The 21731-nt window shown below is 28.3% G+C and overlaps 2 protein-coding genes across 2 annotated transcripts in view; both read left to right on the forward strand.

Moving 5' to 3' along the window:
* The first annotated feature begins 242 nt into the window (after nucleotides 1–242).
* LOC128386515 (nose resistant to fluoxetine protein 6-like) lies at nucleotides 243–13203 on the forward strand. Its single transcript, XM_053345555.1, has 10 exons — nucleotides 243–732; nucleotides 2250–2488; nucleotides 6475–6686; nucleotides 7255–7379; nucleotides 8692–8955; nucleotides 9070–9419; nucleotides 11188–11267; nucleotides 11455–11577; nucleotides 11947–12254; nucleotides 12651–13203. The coding sequence occupies exons 1-10, from the start codon at nucleotides 426–428 to the stop codon at nucleotides 13013–13015; spliced, it is 2373 nt and encodes a 790-aa protein (XP_053201530.1). The 5' UTR covers nucleotides 243–425; the 3' UTR covers nucleotides 13016–13203.
* A 519-nt stretch (nucleotides 13204–13722) lies between these two features.
* The window catches only part of LOC128386511 (cell adhesion molecule DSCAM-like), a 50630-nt gene continuing 42621 nt past the window's right edge, over nucleotides 13723–21731 (forward strand). The window contains exon 1 of the mRNA XM_053345548.1: nucleotides 13723–14236. Coding sequence (XP_053201523.1) covers nucleotides 14179–14236 — 58 coding nt within the window. The 5' untranslated portion in view covers nucleotides 13723–14178. The remainder of the gene's footprint in view (nucleotides 14237–21731) is intronic.

Genomic DNA, 21731 nt, shown 5'->3' on the forward strand with positions numbered 1-21731 from the left:
GACAAACAATATAACAAAATTTAAATTGTCAAAAAAGAAATGATTAGATAACTTGCTTGACCTCATTGAAGGACCTCATCAATGTTTCTGATGATAATTATCTTTGTCTTCATCAATTGGCTCTTCTTCATTTTCTCTTTCATTCGAACTGGTTCAGTAACCGCCATACCTGTCGCTCTCTCTCTCTCTCTCTCTCTCTCTCTCTTTCTCCTCTCTTCCCTCCTTCTTTATCTTCTCTCTTACTCTCTTTCTCTCTCATCTACAGTTAAGATGCAAATCCAAGGAACCATAACGAATCTTTGATCCTGTAAAGTCACAAAGTAGCCAACGATCGTTACGCATTTACTTTTGACGATCTGTAGGAACGAAAACAACTTTACCCATCTAATAACGAAGTTTAATTTAAACAGGAGAAAAACAAAAAGATGTTTATTCTCAATCGATTTTTATACTTTCTATTCAGTTTTGTGTTAATATTGTGTAAACATTGTGATTCCATTGTGATTGAAGTTAACCAAATCAATGGAATCAATCAATCAACACTTTCAATTGTTGACCAATGGACAAATATTGAAAGTCAACTTTCAAAGGTTTCGCAAAAATTTGTCTACTCATTTCTTTCACCGATTCTCAATGAAACCTTATCAACAATCAAAGTCAATCACCTATGTAAGTTATCATATGGAACATTTCTTCAAGATTTGGCTTCTCTTCAAACTTGGGCTATTAAAAGTAAGTAACAATTAAGATCTTATTCTAATCTCATAGTAATGATAATATTTTACAATTGAATGAACACAATGAATACAAATTCATCTTCTTCTTGAATGGATTATCAACAAGAAAATATCAACAAATTGCTGAGATTATCATTCAATCATAATAATAAACTTTTCTTTAAAGATTTTCTTAATTTTAAGATTAATCAATTGACTTCACTAAAAATCAATAGATTGATCTAATTGTAAGTTTATCAATAATTCATTCAAGTTCATTCAACTTTTACTGCTTAATTGGCAATTAATTTAATTCTTAACAGCTCATAATGAATAATTTAACTGTCTTCAAGTTAATTTACCAACCTTGATAAGTGAAAGTAAAAGGCTAAACTCATTACAATGATTAACCGGTAGTTTCCCAATAAACATAATTGATTAACTAATCACTATGTTCATGTGATAATTAAACCAAATTTTAATCATGGTAATAACTGAAATTATTGTATTGTAATTACTCAAACCATTAGTTTCCTAATTGTTAGGGTTTAAATGATAAAAGATTAACTTGTAATCAACAATATCTAACAACAATCATTTTGATTTTTTAAATTGTGAGATTAAATCAAAATCCGATTATCATTATCACATCAACAATTTAATATTTCAATAGGCTAAACTTAACCATTACATTTATTTAAAATTAAATTGCACTGAAACTAATCAAGATAATCAAATGTCCAGATTTTGTTCAAGGATGAGATTTGATAACAATTAACTTTACCTTTAATTGTTCTGTTGATTATTAAACTGCTAAAACAGGATAATCTAGAAAGACCTTAACCAAAATATGATTAGATAATTAAAAGCAAGTTAAATGAGAAAATGCAATTTAAATGACAAAACAAGATAATTTAGCTAATACAATTAACACAAGAGGGAAGCTAAATATTAAATAATAATTAATGATGAACCGTTATGATATTATCATTAGAATTGATTGTTACATTAATATATTTCTGAAACTTTTAGTTACTTTAATAGCTTTTTTTTTGCTGTTGGTTCGTCACAACGATTTAGTTCAAACGTCAATTGTTATCATGATCGTTTTTATATATCATGACCTTGTTACTTGAACAAAACAACAACAAATTCAGACAATTTTAATGATAAATTAAATTGTTTATTCAGTAATAAAAAAAAGTAAAGGTAGATAAGTTAAATTTGAAACGCATTCACCTAAATTCAATTGTATTCAAAGGTATAAGAGATAAATTGAGATGATGAGCCAAAGTTTTCACAATTAAACAAGTGAACAATTTAAATATGAATAACAATTAGTGGTTGGCCATTTTTCTTGCAGCCAATTAACTGAACTTTGATTGATTCTCTCTTTGAGGTAACGATTGGAGATGAAAGAGAAAAATTTTCGTCAATCGTTATTATTCACCTTCGTTCCAACGATTAAAATTTCTATTGAATTGGTTGTTCGTAATTTAGATTTTTCTTTTGATTTGATTTTCTTTTTTACAGTTTTTGATGCATCAGGTAAATTTCCAATAACGGGCTTAATGGAAGGTAGTAATTCGCATCTTGGTCGTTACGATGAGTGTTTATCTATATCGAAAGAGTTGACGTTGGAATCAAAGTCTACATTAGTAAAGGGACAATATTGTTCACTTCTGGTTCGACCTCCGTTACCTGAGCGACCCAAATGGGCAACCATAAGTAATAAAATCTCATCGCTAGCCAATATTTCATCAGCTGAAAAGGTAAGTCATCAATTCATTTTACTCAGATGTTTTTCCCCATTCATTTCATACAATTAACTTGATTGTTTTTTGTTTCTTCTGGATAAAAATGAAGAAAAAAACATCAAAATTAATCAGCTGAATTTGTGTATGAAAGTTTAATTGTCAATCGTTTTTTATTATTACAATTACAATCTCCCGTAAAATTTTTGACGATAATTGTGCCTTGATAATGATGATGAGTGTTGATGATAATAACAATCAACGACTATTAATTGATTGCTTCCGCAATCGTATCAATATAAGGTTTTCATTTTAATTTTCAACTACTAATTATCATTATAATTTAATTGTTTCAATTGTTTGTGGTTTACTGTTGAATAACAGTTAAATTGTTATTTTATTATCAACATAATTAAGTCAACAGGTTATCACTTTTCTTAATTGACAATTTCATAATATCAGCGAAAGTAATTAAGTTTAATATCAAACAATTAACAAATCATTTTCGATCTTCGTATGTACCAAATGATAATCTCTACAAGTAGCCAGTAATATTATTCTTGTAGGAAAATAATTTTACAGATTTTCGTTGTAATTTCATGAGGATGAACTTTTCCATGGGATATGAAAGATTGAATCTTATTGTTGATTGATCATTTTCTTTGGGTGATAAGCTGATTTGCGTTTAAATGAGATGTACACTGAAGCTTAAAGGTTAGTTTCGTGTTCAGTTATCGTTGAATTGGATAATTTTTGTTTCTCTGTCTCTTTATCTCTCACTCCCCTGAAAGAAGATGAGATTTGAGTTGGCATGGAATTCATGATAACTAGAATACTAATCATAGGAAAAATAAAAACATAACGAAGATTAAATCTTTAATTAGGATTTCAAATAAATCTCTTTATTCTGTATTCATTGGATTTTAATCCTTAACCATTCACATCCAATATCATCTTCTAGTTAATCATCAAAATGATTATCTTTCATCTTCCTCTGTCATCCTTGATTTGCATTTTCTATTTCAATACGAACCTAGTTTGTAACTATAAAGGTAAATATTATTTTCTTACCTTGATTCAAGTTGATAGTTTGAATAACATCAAATCTTGCCAAAGAAAACTATTGATTTTTGATTCAATTTCTTCATTCAGCCTCAGGCAAAATCGATAATAATAAGATACATAAATGACTATTAGCAAAACACTGGAAAAAAACTGTTGCTCTGAGGAAAAAATCTTGACCAATCAAATTCAGATTTTCAATTCACCATGATAACTAATGACTTTTGACCCTACATATCTAATTTTCTTGAAAATTTCCACTTATTACCGATAATAATGTTGATCCTCTGATTGAAAATTTTATTCTAATTCAAACTTAGCAAAACAGACATGATAGACGAAATTTTGTTAATCCAATTATTTTCTGATTTAGAATAATCAAATTTCTAAATTGAAACAATTAGATTTATAAATAGCGTTTCTGGTTTTTCCAATTATTACAAAGAAAACGAGACTAAATTGATTGAAATCAATTATTCCCAAATAATGAGAGGCTGAATTCTAATTGTAACCATCATTATCTTTCATGAGAAATTCAATTATTTTAATAATAACCTTTCTTAATGCTCTATTAAAGTTTTTCGTTTTCTCAGAAAAAAAAGTTCAATTCATTTCCAGTTCTTCAAGTACTCAGCTAAATCGTAACAGAAAAGTATTAACATGATGACTAGAAATTGATAATATCTCTCTCATCTTCAAATTCCATCTTCTCTTCATCGTTATGATAGAAAATAGGTTAATAAAAGTATCTGAAAAAAAACCTTTTTTGATATGAATTCCATATGAATTCTGTGTATCGAAAAGTTTTTAAAACTTGTGAGAAGAATATTAAGAAAAAAACTTCACTTTTTCATGGAAATTGAGACAAAAACTCAATTTCATTGCAGTTTGATAAAGATTCAGAAAAGATTTCTAGTTTATCATATACATTATGATAACAATTTAAATTCTCAGTTTAATCCTCGTTATGTTTATTGTTTCATATTCATGTTTCTATTGGTGTGCTAACGTATTTGCATTTGGAGCTTATTGTAAATTTGATATAAATACAATTCACTTATCATTGAGAGTTTTGTCTTCTCATAAAGTTCTGAATCAAACTCAAATAATGCAATGAAAGCTTTGTCAACATGGAGTAAATAAAAATGCTATCATCATGATGTATCACTTTATCTCTGGCTAGTCTATGATACTAAAATATTAATAAATAGCTAAAAGAAAAGGTAAAAATTACTAAGGTCTTTAGAATAAAATTTTCAAGAAAAACTAAAGTTCATTGAAAATTTTTTACTCAGTTAAAAGAGTATAATTCAATTAGTAGACTGAATCTTTATCAAGCTGATATGACAAAAAGATATGACAGAGAGATGAACATTAAATTCTTGGAAAACTGATTCAGTATCTGATGAATTTTAACCATGATAACGAGACATGAAGTGAAGGGGAATATGTCATGTCAAGTTATTTTCCAGAGGGAAAATTATAACACACAAATTGTTATCTAAAAAGGTGAATTGAATGGTAAATTCATTCATACATGATATGATGTATTCATTTATATCTTTGAACATGAGGATTGAACAATATTTGTATATCTCTCTCTCTCTCTCTTATCAACTCAATGTTCATCTCACATCAGAACCAACTCCCAATTGGGTGTTTGCTTTCCACATATCACCCATGGTACGAAATATTATCAAGAATACAACTGAATTTGTTAACATTATCATGACTATTTACGTTGGAAATTGTTCTCATTTCTCTTATTTTTATCTTTTCATATAAAAATAATCATATAACATTTATCACTATAATTCTGATAGATAATATTCAATTGAATTCTCTATTTTTTTCGCCTCTCTTTTTCTTTGATTCTATTCTTACAAAACTGTCTCTCATTTTCTATTGTTTATGATACTATTTGTTAGATATTATTCACCCAAAAGTTGATTGATTGTCACATTTATTTTCCTGGGGTTAGTTTATAATCAAAATCGTTACACACCTTAGAAAACTGTGAATTCTGAGTATCAATAACACACATAAAGCATAATAAAAGATGAACTTTTGTCTGATTTGTTTTCTAACAATAAAATCATTCAACAATCTATTTATTTTGTCTATTTTAAACAGTATAACACTATGAATACAATTACATAGACACACACACTTCACATCATTGGAATGATAATAATTTTGGTTGGCAAAGAAAAAAGTTTTATCAAAAAGTTTATCGAATTCATATGTTAGCGGAGACTCAGTTAGATTGAAAAGTTATCCCAATTTCGAGTGAATTGTTATTCGATTCCATGACTTCTAAACATGATACTGGTTATAATAGAATAGTTCTCACCCTATGAATATTGAATTGAGACTCGAATTTTTATCTTTATGCAAAAATAAATCACTTACATTTTCATGGTAAATTTTTCGCTTCTCTGATTGAATTGGATCAACTTTTGAACGATCACAATGAACATCGTTTCTTTTTTTCTTCTGTATATTATCCGTTTACTAACTTATCGATTCTAATCGATTTATCGATTAGTCGGATTGTAATAGAATTCACTTATAATGTATATTATATATTCACTATATCGTTGCTTTATTATTAGATCAATATCTTTCAAGTTACATCGGAAATACTAAATTGGTTCGCCATCTTAAATTAATAGAAACAATGTTATTCATTGTCATCATGATTCTTGGGAAAAAAATTTTCTCTTCCATAAATGACATTCACTTTATCGAATAGCTAAAATTTCATTTCAAGTTCTGATGTAATCATAGCACTTATCTTATCATTTATGGTTCAATATGATAACATTTAGTCTCACTTTAGTTCTGTCCCAATGTTATGCTGATTATCATCACTATTATCATTTATGATGATATAATTCAATGTTCAACTTTTCCATGATAATTTTATTTCTTCCCTTTAGATGATTGGTTGGCTTGGTCAGAATGCTCATTACTTTTACTATGTTCCCATGAGAATTGGATTATGTACTTTATCAACATGTTCACCTCATGATATTGAAAGGATAACGAGTAAATTGCTTTCACACCTTAACCTGGAAGGTCAACTGGTCGGTAATGAATGTGATACAATGCAAACTGAATCATCATTTGGAATCACCCAGAAATTTATCCTGTAAGATTTTCAAATGAACCATTAATCAAGTTTCCTTTTGTCTACAGATTAACATGAGGAATAACAACAACAAAAAAACTTAAGAATCCACATTGATCCTTGATAACATTATAATCATCAAGGATAATTAACGATTGATTAGTAAACTCAGTCAGTGTAATTAGTGATAACAGTTGATAACTTGACCATGCTGATTACTGCTACTCTTATATTTGAGTCGGAATATTAATAATTATGAAAACAGAAAACACCAAGATGATCATTATCATCATCATCACATCAATCAGAATAAGTAACTTGTTACTAATAGAAAAAAGTTCTGAGTTGATAGTTGTGATTCTTACAATCAATTCTAATGATTCTCATGTGATCATCATGTTCGTATTATCTTCATTACATCACTTTCTTTATTATTATTGTTATTACTGTTTAGATTCATATTTCTCTCTTACACTCTTTTACTCATTCATGTTCATCATGTTCATCATTTTATTCATTTTATCACCATCATTGAGGCTCCTTTCATGATTATGATAATAATAATAACATATTTCATTATCGATTTCAGAGTTTTCCTAATAGGATTCATTTTATTGGTGATAACTTCAACACTGGTTGACATCAATCAATTGCATCTAATTAAAGGCTTAACAATTCAGTCAATTGGTGATCTGAAGGACGATTCAACTAATGGTGAGTGAAAATAAAGTAAATGGACATTGATGATATTCAATAACTATTGTTATATACACAAAATGTATATAAAAAACTAAGTCAACTCCTTGAGAATCACTTGTATCATTGGAAACGATTGACTAATTGTTTGAGGAAATGAAAGATAAAAGTAATCCAATTGATGAAAATTAAAACAATGTCACATCATTTTGACTGTGACAATTTGTCAAGATGAACAAGTTTCATGATCGTCAATCAAATGTTTCATCTTTTCCACTAATTAATTTGTTTTCTATTCAAAGACAAGACAATTTAACTAATAAGAAATTGTCTTCATTGTACTTGGATTAACAATTAATGTTGTTCAACTAAATATACTGTCAGATTTTAGTTTAGATTGTGCTTCCGTTGATTGAATTTGCGCTCAATTTTTTTTCTCTCCAAGACTGTTACTGAAACCCAAAAGTTTCACTGGTTTTTCATGATTGATCATGATTCTCTCTCTCTCTCTCTCACTCACTCTCTCTCTCTCTCTCTTCTCCAACAATCAAGTTCAATATTTCATTTTCATCATCTTATTAATGGCTTTTGTATAGCAATTTATGTTAAGGGTTGTAACTTGTACTCATGATGATACTGATCAGAGAGAGAAGGAGCTGAATGAAATGAACATAGACCAATACCAGGGAATAAGATGAGAAAATAAAAACGTTGATCATTTGAATTAAGTGAAAGATGAGAGACTGAGTTTCAATAAAATATACAAGTTACACTGATAAAAATCACGAATAACAAGTTAACTTGAGTTCCATTCTCAGCCCAAATATCCCATGGATTTAACATCTTATCATAGAATTGATAGATTTTGGTATTATCATTAAATGCATTATTATAACTTGAATGATGATAGATGATAAAATTGAAGTTAATACAAAATAATCCAATTGATTTCGCTCACACTTTCGCAATAATGCAAGGGATGCTAAGGATTGAGTAGATGAATGAGAAAAAGATGAAGAAGATGACAAAATGAAAGAGAGGGAAAACTTTGAAGACTTTGGGTTAATAAGTCAAACTCAATTCTGAGATCAACTTTTTGGCTTAACTTGATAACCTTTGATGACAACATGTGATTTAATCCTCTTTCAGGATTAATGGAAACATCATCAAATCAATAGCAATTGATGTTTGTTTTTACTTGCAAACAAACAATTTATTGACATTCTGTTCATTTAATTAACTTTATTGAAATGTAACTCATCAGAATTGTAGTTTTATCTCAATTTAATTATTTTTCCCATTTTCTTTTATCAAATATCATAATATTTAGCTTCGTTGCCTTCGTTATCGTCAAGTAATCGATCAATGAAGTTCATTCCAATTCCCTCTTATGGTCATCATCGTGTTATCCGAAAAGAGAGTAAATTTTTCAAAGTTATCAAATGTTTTTCAATCAGACGAAATGCTAAAAGTATATTGAGCATGAAAGAAAATCCATCGGAAACATTGAGTCACATTCATGGTATTCGAGTTATCACCATGACTTGGATTATCTGTGGTCACACCTTTGGATTAGTTAACCATACAAACTACAGTAGGTTAAGAAACAATGTTTCACAAATTGATGTCGGTTTATATTCATTGTGTAGGAAGAAAAACTAATCAATCAAATTATCCACTTTTATTTTATCCCTTTTTCTCCTGGTAGGTCAATCTTTTAATTCTGAAAAAATGTACACTGGTTTCATTTTTCAGGGTCTTCTCAATGCTACTGTTTGTGTAGATACTTTTTTCCTTATGAGTGGATTACTGACCATCCACTCAATCTGGTCCAAAATACAATCTCATCAAAAGATTAACCCATTCATGTATACAATCATGAGATATATAAGATTAACTCCACCCTACATTGTAACTATTGGTTTAGCATTAATATTACCCTCTCTTGGACAAGGTCCACTCTGGAAGGAAACAGTTAATCAAGTTTCAACTTCATGTTACTCTTCATGGTGGACAAATTTACTTTATATTAACAATTTTATCCAAACGAAAAACATTGTAAGTAGTAATATCATTTTCTTCTAATTACTTGACCTTTTATCAATATAATTACAGAGAAATTGATTCTGAGCTTGATTCATTATAAATATAAAAGAAATTCAATCTCATGAAATTAAATGAATTAACTTTAAAATTCCTAAACAATTGATTCAATAATAATCAATGAATTAATATTGCTTCAGTTTCTAATCTTAATAATGATCATTTCCAATAATTTGATGAACCATGAAGATTATATTAGGATGATCAGAAAGTTTTGCACGAAAAGTGAGTCTCAAATTCAACATGTTTAAAATCGAACAATTATTGGCCGAAATTAATTTTTGAATATTAAAATTCAAAGTTTATTGATTGAAAATTATGATGTTGATCAAAATTTTGAACATTTATTCAGGCCAAAATCGCGACAAAATGACCGAAAAAAATTTTTGATCGTTTCTAATGGTGAGTCTAAAGTGACCTTAGAATTTTTTGAAAATTTATCATTCTTATGATAAAATTCAATATTTTACTATAATTGTTTAAAATTTTGAAAATTAATTAATCATAATTGTTGAAAAATTAAATTTGAAATTTCATCTTTTGTTAAAAATCAGAAATTCATCATGGAACCAAAAACTTCCCATTCCATCAATAATGAAAATTTTCTTGATCATAAATTTCTGATTTTTTCACAAAAAAAGATGAAATTTCAAATTTAATTTTTTCCTTAATTGTAATTAGTTAATTTTCAAAATTTTCAACAATTATAGTAAAAATATTGAATTTTATCATGAGAATGATTAATTGCCGATTAAAAAATTCTAAGGTCATTTTAGACCTCACCAACAGAAGTGATTAAAAAATTCTTTTTTTCGGTCATTTTTGTCGCGATTTTTGGCCTGAATAAAATGTCCAAAATTTTGATAAACATCATAATTTTCAATCAATAAACTTCAAATTTTAATATTTCAAAAAAACTAATTCTCTGCTAATAATTGTTCGAGTTTAAATACATTTTGAATTTGAGACTCACTTTTCGTGCAGAACTTTCTGATCATCCTAATATTAGAAAATATATCAACTCAATAGTTTATTGATTATAAGGTTAACATTAAAATTAACTTGTTAATCAATTTTCATGATGAATTCTATTTAAATCATGTAATAAGCTATTAAATGAATTGATTTGTTTTAAACTGAATTGAATATCTAAAGTTCAGAGGTTGAAGATTGTTAGAATAGTGAGAATAGTAAAAGAAATTGAATGAAATTCTCAAGAGGCTTTTATCTAATAACGATAATGTTATAAATATTTTTGACCCGAATTTTGGATTACGAATAATAATCTACACTAAATTACGAAGAATAGAATTTTAAATCAAAAACTTATGAATCAAATTAGTTTCGAGCATTTATCTTCATGTTAATTCTTAATCCTTTCTTACTTTTGTTTTTCTTTTCCTACTATTCCATTGACATTAAATTACCATGATAATGAAATTGAACAAAAATAAAAGATTCAGGTTGAATTTTAAAATGAACAGAAAAGTTAATCAACTCTCATTAACTCAAATCTTTGAGACAATTTTTACTACTCAAATTTCATTTACTTTTCTTTCCTGTAAATTGTTGATTTCATGAAGATTCATTGAGAAAATGAATTCAATTAAATCTCATCGAGTTATCCTTATATAATGTTGTTAACCCTTTGAATACACAAAGCTCCCAATCAATTGATTCACCATTCTGATTATATAATCGTCTCTTTGCTAATTTCTTACAGTGTCTCATGCATTCATGGTACTTGAGTAATGATTTTCAATTCCATATAATTGGACTTATCATTGTTACTATTCTTGTCAGGTAATATAAACTAATAATACATTAATATTAATGACATCTTCTTAATCCAATAAAAATAATAATAATAATAATAATAATGAAGATTATCATGTTTTTCATACACCAGAATTATTTTTCCACAAATTTGAGTTTAATTTACATTTTGATTGATTCATTATTTTTGACTTTCTCTTTTTACAATTATTAGATCAACTAAACTTGGTTTCATTTTAATTACTTTTCTCATGATAATATCAACACTAATCAGCTCTTGGTTAGTAGCAATTAATGATTATCCACCAACAATTGTATCAACATCACCAGCAACACCGTAAGTATTGATTGATCAAAATTTCTCAGAATAACTAAATTAATTTCAACCATTGATTAGAATTGATTATATTGAATAACATGACATCTAAATTGATTGTTAACAATTTTCTCATGGAATTACAATTTTCACCTTATTCGTGATTATTTTCATGGACTAAGAGATATGGAAATGTTTTGATAGACTCAATTCTGTAGATAAAAAGTTCGACATAATTTTAAATTTATGTTCAAAATCGTCAATTCATTTGAATAGTAATGAGTATTCATCACAACTGATTACTAAGAAGGAACCAGATTCTAATGATAATGTAAATTTACTCTCTTATATTGATTGTTTGAATTACTTTTCTATCTTATTTACATATAGAGAACGCTGGAATTTTATATTAGATTATTATTATAAACCTTGGCCTCATGTTTCGAGTTATCTTATTGGAATGATTTTCGGTTACCTGTTGGCCTCTAAAAGAAAAGTCAAATTGTCAAATTTAACATTTACTCTGGTTATTCTCATCAGTGTATCATCAACATTTGTATCACTCTACGGTATCTATCCTTGGAATAAAGGACAGTCCGTTAATCCGATTCTGGGGTCACTTTATGCTTCAACTTTCAGGACAGTTTGGTCGGCAAATATTGGCCTGGTTATATTTTACTTATCTCAGCATCGATCAAGTAAGAATCTTTTTCCCAAATCCAAACAATCACATTCCCTTTTTGATAATACAGTAAATCAGATTCCACATGAAAATCTCAAACTCTAATCAGAAATGAACTTTTTTCGACCATTATTGAACTTGTGTTACAATGAATACTTAATTAACCTAATTGTCTGGTTAATCTGGAACCATATTAACCGTTATAATTATCATTAACTAACTAATACCATCTATGATTTAATCTCAATTCCAACGTCAATGTTTGCGGTATTATCATGAGAAAGTTTCATTTTCTGGTGAAACTTTTGTTTGGATGAAAATTTAGCTCAAAATTATTATTGTTTGAATCTCATTGTATTTTTATTACTTTTATTTTCATATTCATTCATCATGATAATTTATTTTCTCGCAGGTATTTTATATAAATGTTTATCATGGAAAGGGATTATTCCTCTGAGCAGATTAACTTACATGGCTTATCTGATCCATCCTTTTGTTATCTGGTATCATTATGGTTCAATTCGTGAACCTTTAACTGGATCAGGTTATTTTATGTTTCATAATTTTCTCTCCTTTTATTTACTGACCTACATATTATCATTCGGAGCTGGACTCTTCTTTGAATCACCTTTCATTTGTCTAATTAAATTAATCACATCATCATCATCATCACCCTGTTCCTCATCAGCATCCTCACAAACAGGAGATAAACAATTCAACGATTCACAGCAACACCTAAATAGGAAACCACTCGCTAAATTTGTCTATTCATCATAAAGGTAATTAAGTGTATCGGTCAATTACAATAAAAAAATGGCCCAATTATCAACTATTTTTGGTAATTAATCAAATTCCAGGTATGATTAAACTGCCCAATCAATTGTAAATATTAATACGATAACTTTATCTTTTCCAATGAAATAAAACTTTTCAATAATCAATCAAATTCTCTGATTTTATATTCTGAATCTTAAAAGTTGATCAACAATCAACAATCAATTTATCGAAATATTTAACTTTCTTATTATGTAACTACTGCTATCATCTGTTGGTGAAATTCTGAATTGGAAAAAGTTGAGATACTTTTGCAAACCATAAGATGTCACTAGGATATTGATGGAAAAATATCTCAATAAACTTCAAGAACTGGATTAATTCAATAATTTGATAAAAGATTGACCGATAATCTGATCGTTGAACTTCAGAATTGAAACGGAAAACTTTTTGTCAACTATACGATTCGTAGCTAATTTCCAATTCATTTCTTCAATAGTAAACTTAAGTCGACTCTGAGTTTGATTATATCAATTCCATGACTGTTTTCATCATACTGAATGGTGAGTATTATCATTTAGACAAACGATGGTGAAAAATCCATGAGATGGCGCTTAGAACTTTGACAAATTTGTTTCTCAAGTAAATGAACTTGCGTCGAGTTATCGTAAACCTAATCCCCCACTTTTATCCTCATCATTTCAAGTTAGTAGTATTCTGTACCTTTAAATGCAATATATGAATCGAGAGCATTTGTAATTCAGTTACTTGAAAATAAAAAAATTTCCCAAAATTTGTATCATTACATCAAATTGATTGATAATCTCCCAATGTAATTGAATTGATCACCAATTACCTTTCAATTTGATTTAATGATTTTCTTTCAATTGTTACTTTCAATCAGTTGACAAAGTTTTCCTTTCTCATTTTAATCATAATTATCATCATCTTCCCGCCATTAATGATACAAATATAATCATTTTGTTGTTACACTTGAAATTAATCAATTTTATTTGATAATCATGTTGATTCTTACTAATTAACTTATCCGATGTTTAAAATGAACTGATTGTCTGATCACCATGAGTTGATTAATTGTTTTCTCTGGATATATAAATTAAGTGATCTCACTGTTCCAAGTGATAATTATTAAGGATTAACTAATAATGGCTTGTAAAGTATCGTTAATTGTTGGCCTGTTAATTTTACTTCCAAATGAATATGGTGAGTTATGATTAACGAACTTGTCTCTCTCTCTCTCTCTCTCTCTCTCTCTCTCTCTCTTTAATTGTTACATTTAATTTGGTTCTGAATTAAACAATTGAAGTTGTAGTTGATAAACAGTTACAATTAAAGATTCATGCTGATTTACATTATTTATAATGTAAATTATTATCTAATCTGAAACAATTAACATAAAAATATAACACAACTTGATCATGATAATGATGATGAAAATGATAATGAGTTAACGGTAATTAATCAAAGTAAATCTTAATTACTTCAACATTATTATTATCCAGGTTAATCTACAAGATGAGTAGTACTGTTAATTAAAAATGATTAGTTGATTGTTTCCCCATGTTATTAATATTTAAGCTTGATTTCTAATTATTAGATTCATTTTTTAATCAAGATTGTCCACTTTTAATTGTTTCAGGAAATATTCATGGTGTTAACCTCACTTAGTAGGTCAACAAAGACTTCAAGACAATTATTCAAATTAATAAGAGACAAGAACTTCAGTTCAATTAAATTCCATGATTCGTCTTCATCATGTAACATTTATATTATTATCTAAATGACTTTTTCTCTCTCATTCTTACTATTCCTGTAATTCTTGATCTTTCATGGAATAAATCTTAATGTTTTCTGTACAATTTTTAGAATCATATTCCAATACTGATAGTTCAAGAAAAATGCTTATAAGTGATAAGAATAGAAAAAAAAGATTCTTGAAACTTTTTCAGATTGAACTTCATGAGATTGGAACTTTTTTTATCAACTTACTTGTTTTATATGTTCAACGTGATTCTGGTATAATTTCAATTTCATCTCATGATGTGAGGAAAAAGAGTAAAGGAAGATAAAAGTATTTCCAATTTCAATCATGTTGTTTTCTCTCTCTCACCATGTGACCTCAGTTTCTATGAATAAATGAACTTTATCTCTCCCTCTTTCTCTATAAACATTTCAATGAACTTACGACTTGATTTCAATTTTTTCCCAATTATTTAACTACAACTTCCCACCCAAATTACATACACACAAACACATATACTCAAGGATCCGAATCAGTGACTGAACACAATGCGATTCTACTAACAGTTAATCCTTCAACAAATCTTGAATACACATGCAGATATCATGTTAATACTATTAGTAATATTGAACATTATCCAAGTAAATTTGGATCATGACAGCAATTCAGGAAATCTTATATGTAGTTCCTGCTAATTGAATTATCAATTGAAATCAAGGGATAAAAGTCATCGTTGTAAATAATTGTGATGCAAATTAGTTGAAATTTTTTACTATAGAACTCAAATAATAATAATAATACCCACCTAGAAAATTTTCACCCCTCAATGATTGTAATCAATGGTATGAAATCCTGAGAAACAAGTAATCTGAGAAATGAACTGAACATTTTGTATCATGAAAAATTAACATAAAAATGCAATAATATCGTGAAAAACTTATCAGAATCAGTGAATAACTTTTTTTACTTCACTCTAACTGAATGAATAAGTTATATTACTATTTACATGCATACACTTACAACTGATTTTCTCAACAACTTATTACAAGATAATCTCCTGAGAAATTCAGGTAAGAATATGAAATGGAATAGAAAAAAAATGCTGTTGAACATTTTATCACCTCCCTGACTCCCACCTTACGAGTTAATATCCACCCTGAGTGTTTACCGTTAATTTGAATGGATTACATTGTATTTAAATGGGTAAAGTATTTAAAATAATTACTCTGCAAATAAATATAATATTTCTCAGGGGAGAGAACTGAAATTCAGGGAGAAATGAATCATATTTTCATCTCTTAATTTTTTTTTTGCTTCTCTTCAATTGAAATGTTTACCTTTTACTTATTCCCTTATGTAAATGTACTATTGCATGATGATGATGAACACTTGATGGATGTGATATTTAATTTTCTCACAACAATTAAGAATCATTTTTATTTACAATTTATTCAGACACGATTTTCTCAATCAATTCATTCAATTGGATTAAAGTATTAGAACAACAATGATTAAGTTGAATTTAGATCCTCCTTTTTTGTGTAAAAACTTCACCAACATTTCAATCAATGACTTGTAATCATGCAAATGATTCACATGATTAAAATGAGTTAATATCAAAAATCAAAAGTTTCGTCTGGACGTTTATCAATTTCACCGAGTATATTATCATGAACGACAATTAATCACTATTTATATGGTGACGATTCTTGAGCCAGTTTTCAATAGATTTGCTATTAATGATGAAACTTTTTATCGACAGGGGAAAGTTCTGACAAAAGGATCTCGAAAAAATTTATTAGTCTATTAAAAAATGAGATACAGAATCGAATTTGATAATAAAAATGTTCAAGGTATATAACTTTTTGACAGAAAAAATTCAAGAGAGTGTGTGTGTGTGAGAGAGAGAGAGAGACATTCTCTTTGGATGTTCTTCTAATATTTGGATGAAATTCATTTCATGAAAGGGATGAAAATTCTGTTCAACATTGAGAGAATTCATATTCATATTCTAATTCAATTAAACTATATTCGAGGTATTTTCCCTTCATCATGATGCCAACTTTTAAATATCTGTCAACCAACATCACACAAAAAATGGGTATGCATGAAAACGATGTGCAACATTTAACACATTTAGAACATCATCTCAAGTACAATAACCATGTGGATATATTCATATATTGAGAATACTAATAATTTGTTAAATAACATTGTACTCTCATTGTAAATTTACTCTGTCAATTTGCTCCCAAGATGCTAAGAATAACAATGAATTGAATTTAAACATTTCTTTCTTACCTCTTACTTTTATATTAATATATTTATACTATCATACATGTCAATTGTAATCTGCATACCCTCAAGCATAGATACAAGCAACAAGCATTTCCATGGTGTAAATATATTAATATAAAACATATATTAAGTTTTATCAACTCATAATTTGTGGTGTGAATACTTGTGAAATATTCATAATATTAACCATATTGATGACAATTGAATCAGTATGTTGATTGTCATAATTTAATATTTAATAAGCAAAATTTAGATGACACCTCAGATTTTCAATGTGGGTTAACAATTTTTCATTGAGAATTTGCTGTTTATTTAACTGTCTTGAAATCAATTCTAATTTATGATAATTTGATAAACTTTTGGAACTTTTTTTTATATAAATTATTTCCTTCTCAAGTTATTATTATTTTATGATATTAGAAAGTGATTCTGATTACGAGAATGGTAAATGTTACCCCTGAGAACTGTTGAAGTTGATTATTCCAGAAAAATTTGTAGCTTTCGATTGATTTGATTTCTAATTTAATGAGGTAACATTAATTTAGTAGTAAGAGATTAAATCGAAGAGGTAAAAAAAAGTTGATGCTTCAAATTTACATTTCTCATCCTCAAATTAACATGATGATGATTAAACATTAACTTTGGTTAATTGTTGAACATTTACCAAGTGGTTTAATCGGAATTCATTAGCGTGAAATTTAATCACCCAAGCTCATTGTTATTGGACAGAAGTACAGTTAGTTTAGTAATACGAAGGAAGGAAAAAAAATATAATATCTAGTAGACTTTTGTTCATCCTTTTTTTTCATTCATTATCTTCCTCTTTCCATCAACTGCCATGGGCTGGACATTCAACATGATTATTATCATGGTTGCTGTTATTTGTATTTGTATTGAGTGAGATAAAAGATGATGATGATAGGAATGAGAAAGAATAAAAAACTTCAATGGACCAGAAAAACAGGGTAAAATAGAATCAGTAGATTGAAGAGTTTGATAGTATTTATACTGCGATTTGTATCTCTCTCTCTCTCTCTTTCATCATTTCTTTCTCATTGGAATGATTTTCCATTCTAATTATCAACTTTGATAATCTTTCATGTTCATAAATATATCGAATATCATGATGGTGAATATTCAGTTATCCAGTTTCAAGGTTATTATGGAAGTAACAATTTTCTTCACTCGCTTTCAATTGTGACTTTCAGCCGGAAAAACTCTGAAAGTCTCAATCGAGAATGAACAAATTTCTCTCTCATAATTTTGATTTATCAATTTTGTGACTCTATTCAACTGCTATTAGAGGCTAAATTGTATGGGAAAATTTTCCCTCAACTCATTAGTAACGCGAATATAATGTTTCAGGGTATATGTTCGAGGTTTATATTCACTAGAATAAAAATTTTACCCAAAGAAAAAGAACCCTGTAAGTGATAATCCAAGAAAATGCTGATATCTTACAAGAATTTTATCATTTTTTTATCTTCCATGTCTGTAAGTTTCACCATGATTCTAATTCTTTTTTCATCGAACTGTTTTCTTCCTCAGTTGGGAATGAACAAACTTCTCTCTCTCTCTCTCTCTCTCTTTCTCTCTCTCTCTCATTTGTCTATGTATCATTTTCATTCTTTTCACTTTTCATCTTTTTTTCTCGTAATATACATTTTCCACTTACTTTCCAACAATTTACTCTATTTTCTTGGATGAAAACATAGCTCACGAATTTGGTCTGATTCGAAATCCATTGCTTTCGAGTAACGAGAATACAAAATGAGTACAAAAAGAAAAGAAAAAAACTCTAGAAAAGGAAAGGAAAAAGTTTTCATAAGTGAAACTTGGTTTATATTCAGGAACAGAATTGAAAACTGATTATGATGAAAGAGGCAGAGAGAGAAATAGATACATAGTCACAAATGTGGATGAAGAAACTATTCTTAAGAAGAAGATAACGAAGATGAGAGAGGAGAAAAAGTTATCCAGTGATATCAGCAATTTATCAGTAATAATTTGTCTCCCTGGAGATATTATCTCTATTACTATTTTCAGTCTAGAACTTTTATCAGAATCAAGAACTGGGTTTAAACAGAAAATGAGAAGAAAAAAAAGATTCAAGTTGAATAAATGGAAAAAAGTAATCATAATATTTTTGACCAAAGACTTTTTTTCGTTGTATATTCGAAAAAGTATTATTTGTGTGTACGTGTCGAGAAAGAAAAAGGTGAAAGACGAAAATGATGAGTAAAAGATGGAATAAGAATTTCTGATTTTGAATTAATGTTCAGAGAGAGAGAGAGAGAGAGAGAGAGAGAGAGAGAGAGAGAGAGAGAGAGAGAGAGAGAGAGAGAGAGAGAGAGAGGAAAAGAAAAACATTCATGGAACTAAAAATATCCTGAATTCATTAAACATTAGTCATGAAGAAAATGAAATATTCATTGTAACCAAACTGGGGATTTCCTGAATTCCCTCAGTTTGACCTCAGTTCTGGTTCTCTCAAATCTTTTACTTATATTAATATTTATCTCAACTTGGAATAAGCAAAAAAAAAGACTAACCATTTTGTTGTTATTCTTACTTAAAGGTAAACCAACAGATAAAAATGATGGAACTTGTTTATCATGAGATTTAAGACCAAATAAGAAAATCTTTTACCCTCTTACCTTTGATTCCTTCGGCTCCATCATCATCTTTATCATCCTCTTCATCTTATTTTTCACATCTCTGGGATTTGTTTCCATTTAGTTATGTACATACACATATATCAGATATAATGTAAGAAAATTGAATGTAATAGAAAATGTATTTACCTTAACATTGCTTATCTGTTATGGATTGAAAATGCAAATGGATTTCCATTCCCTTGTAGACTGAACATAAATACCTGTAAGTTAAATGTTGAGGGAATGAGAAAGGTGAACATGATAATGTTCATCACCAATCATGATGATGAGAAAACTATAAATTATATCTTAAGTTTTACTCATGTTACACCTTGAATTCAACTGTAACCAATCTCTGTTTTCATCTCCTTCATGATTTACTTTTTTTGCTTCTTCTTCTTCTTGTTCACAATAACTTCATGGATTCAGATGAGAATTTATTTTATCACGGATGACCCTTTTTACTTTGTGAAGAAAAACTCAATTTTTTCATCTTTTCTCTCTCTCTCTCTCTTGACATCATCATTTTCCATCATCTTCTAGAATGCAAGCTCTTAACAAAATGCATATCTCGTTTTCTCTCTCTCTCTCTCTCTCTCTCTCTCTCTCTCTCAATCTTCCACTTCCATCAGTTTCTAGCTCTTTATCATGATCTAAGTGAAATCAGTTTACTCACCTGACTTATATTCACCCTGTAAACTCACCAAAATTACAACTATTACAATTGTCCATCGTTCTGTAAAGTAACATTGTAATCATACCCGAATTCAGTATATATAAATGTCACACAAGTTTCTCGAGATTTCTTGAATTCCTCTGAGAATCATCTTACTGAAAATTCTCATATTCAAATCCATAAATTTAAATTCTCAATTTACATCCAATTGATTAGACCTAGATAATTATCGACTCTTAATTTAACCATGATTGGAAAAATAAAGTAATCCAATATTGAAGAATTGATTGAGAAAATAATAACTCCACTCATCTTAAATATTCAGAATATTTCAAGTCTAATGTGATTTAATCAACCGTTATCTCTCATTCAGTAATTTGATATTTAGTCTTGTTAATATCTGAACACATGGTTTCCCCTGAATAATAATAATAAACAAAATAAATTGTGGCTTCTATGCCATGATTTCAGTTATACTACTGATAACCATATTCTTATAAGTATAAATATGAAAAAAAATTAACTCAACTAATCATAAATTATCATCATCATTATTTTCATGAAAAGTTGACTTGAAACTAATCACTGACCGTAAGTTGATCTTGTAAAGTTTTATGTGAATTTGTTGTTGTAACAATTTACCTTCATGATCATGGTAAAAGTGGATAATAAATATGGAAAAAAATTTGAACTCATGGTGATCATGGTGAAAGTTAAACTGAAAGATGATTCCAACTTTTCTGGTTATGATGGTTAGAGGGTAAAATTTTGTCCATGAAAATGATTATATTAATAATAACATGTATTTACATAGATATTCACTAGTGGATATGATCAAGAGGTGGATTAATAATGATGATGTTTATTAATGAGTGTCCAGTCAACCGATATGTTAGAATGAATCTAATCTGGATTGTTTTTTCATGTGATTATTTGGGAAGACAAAAATTGAGCTCATTTGGTGACAGAAATGCAATTAACTACTGCCAGCATTGTAAATGATTCCAACACTCTTTCAATAGTTAATAATATAATCGTTGATGACAACTTTGTGTTAGATAAACTTTTATCAACATGATGATAATGAACTTTATATATATATATCTGAAGATGGTGATAATTATCTTTGGTCTAAATATGATTACGATAAGATAACTTGTAGGTAAAGAGATGGAGAGAAGATACAAAAAAAAAGTAAAGATGAACAATCAAGATACATAAAGAAGAGATGAAATTAAGGTGTGGATGAAGATGATGATGATGATTAGGATGAATGATCACTATTAACTTATCATCATCATTGTTCATTGATGATTTATACTAATA

This window comes from Panonychus citri, unplaced genomic scaffold, assembly GCF_014898815.1.
Source record: "Panonychus citri isolate SS breed McGregor unplaced genomic scaffold, ASM1489881v1 Contig00072, whole genome shotgun sequence".
Classification (NCBI taxonomy): Eukaryota; Metazoa; Arthropoda; class Arachnida; order Trombidiformes; family Tetranychidae; genus Panonychus; species Panonychus citri.

What these genes read in the sequence shown, in the direction of transcription:
- LOC128386515 (XM_053345555.1), top strand. Translation starts at nt 426, where the DNA reads ATGTTTATTCTCAATCGATTTTTATACTTTCTATTCAGTTTTGTGTTA. An exon ending in ATCACCCAGAAATTTATCCT is followed by an intron (nt 6,687 to 7,254) that starts GTAAGATTTTCA and finishes TATCGATTTCAG; the next exon opens with AGTTTTCCTAATAGGATTCA. An exon ending in ATTGTTACTATTCTTGTCAG is followed by an intron (nt 11,268 to 11,454) that starts GTAATATAAACT and finishes TACAATTATTAG; the next exon opens with ATCAACTAAACTTGGTTTCA.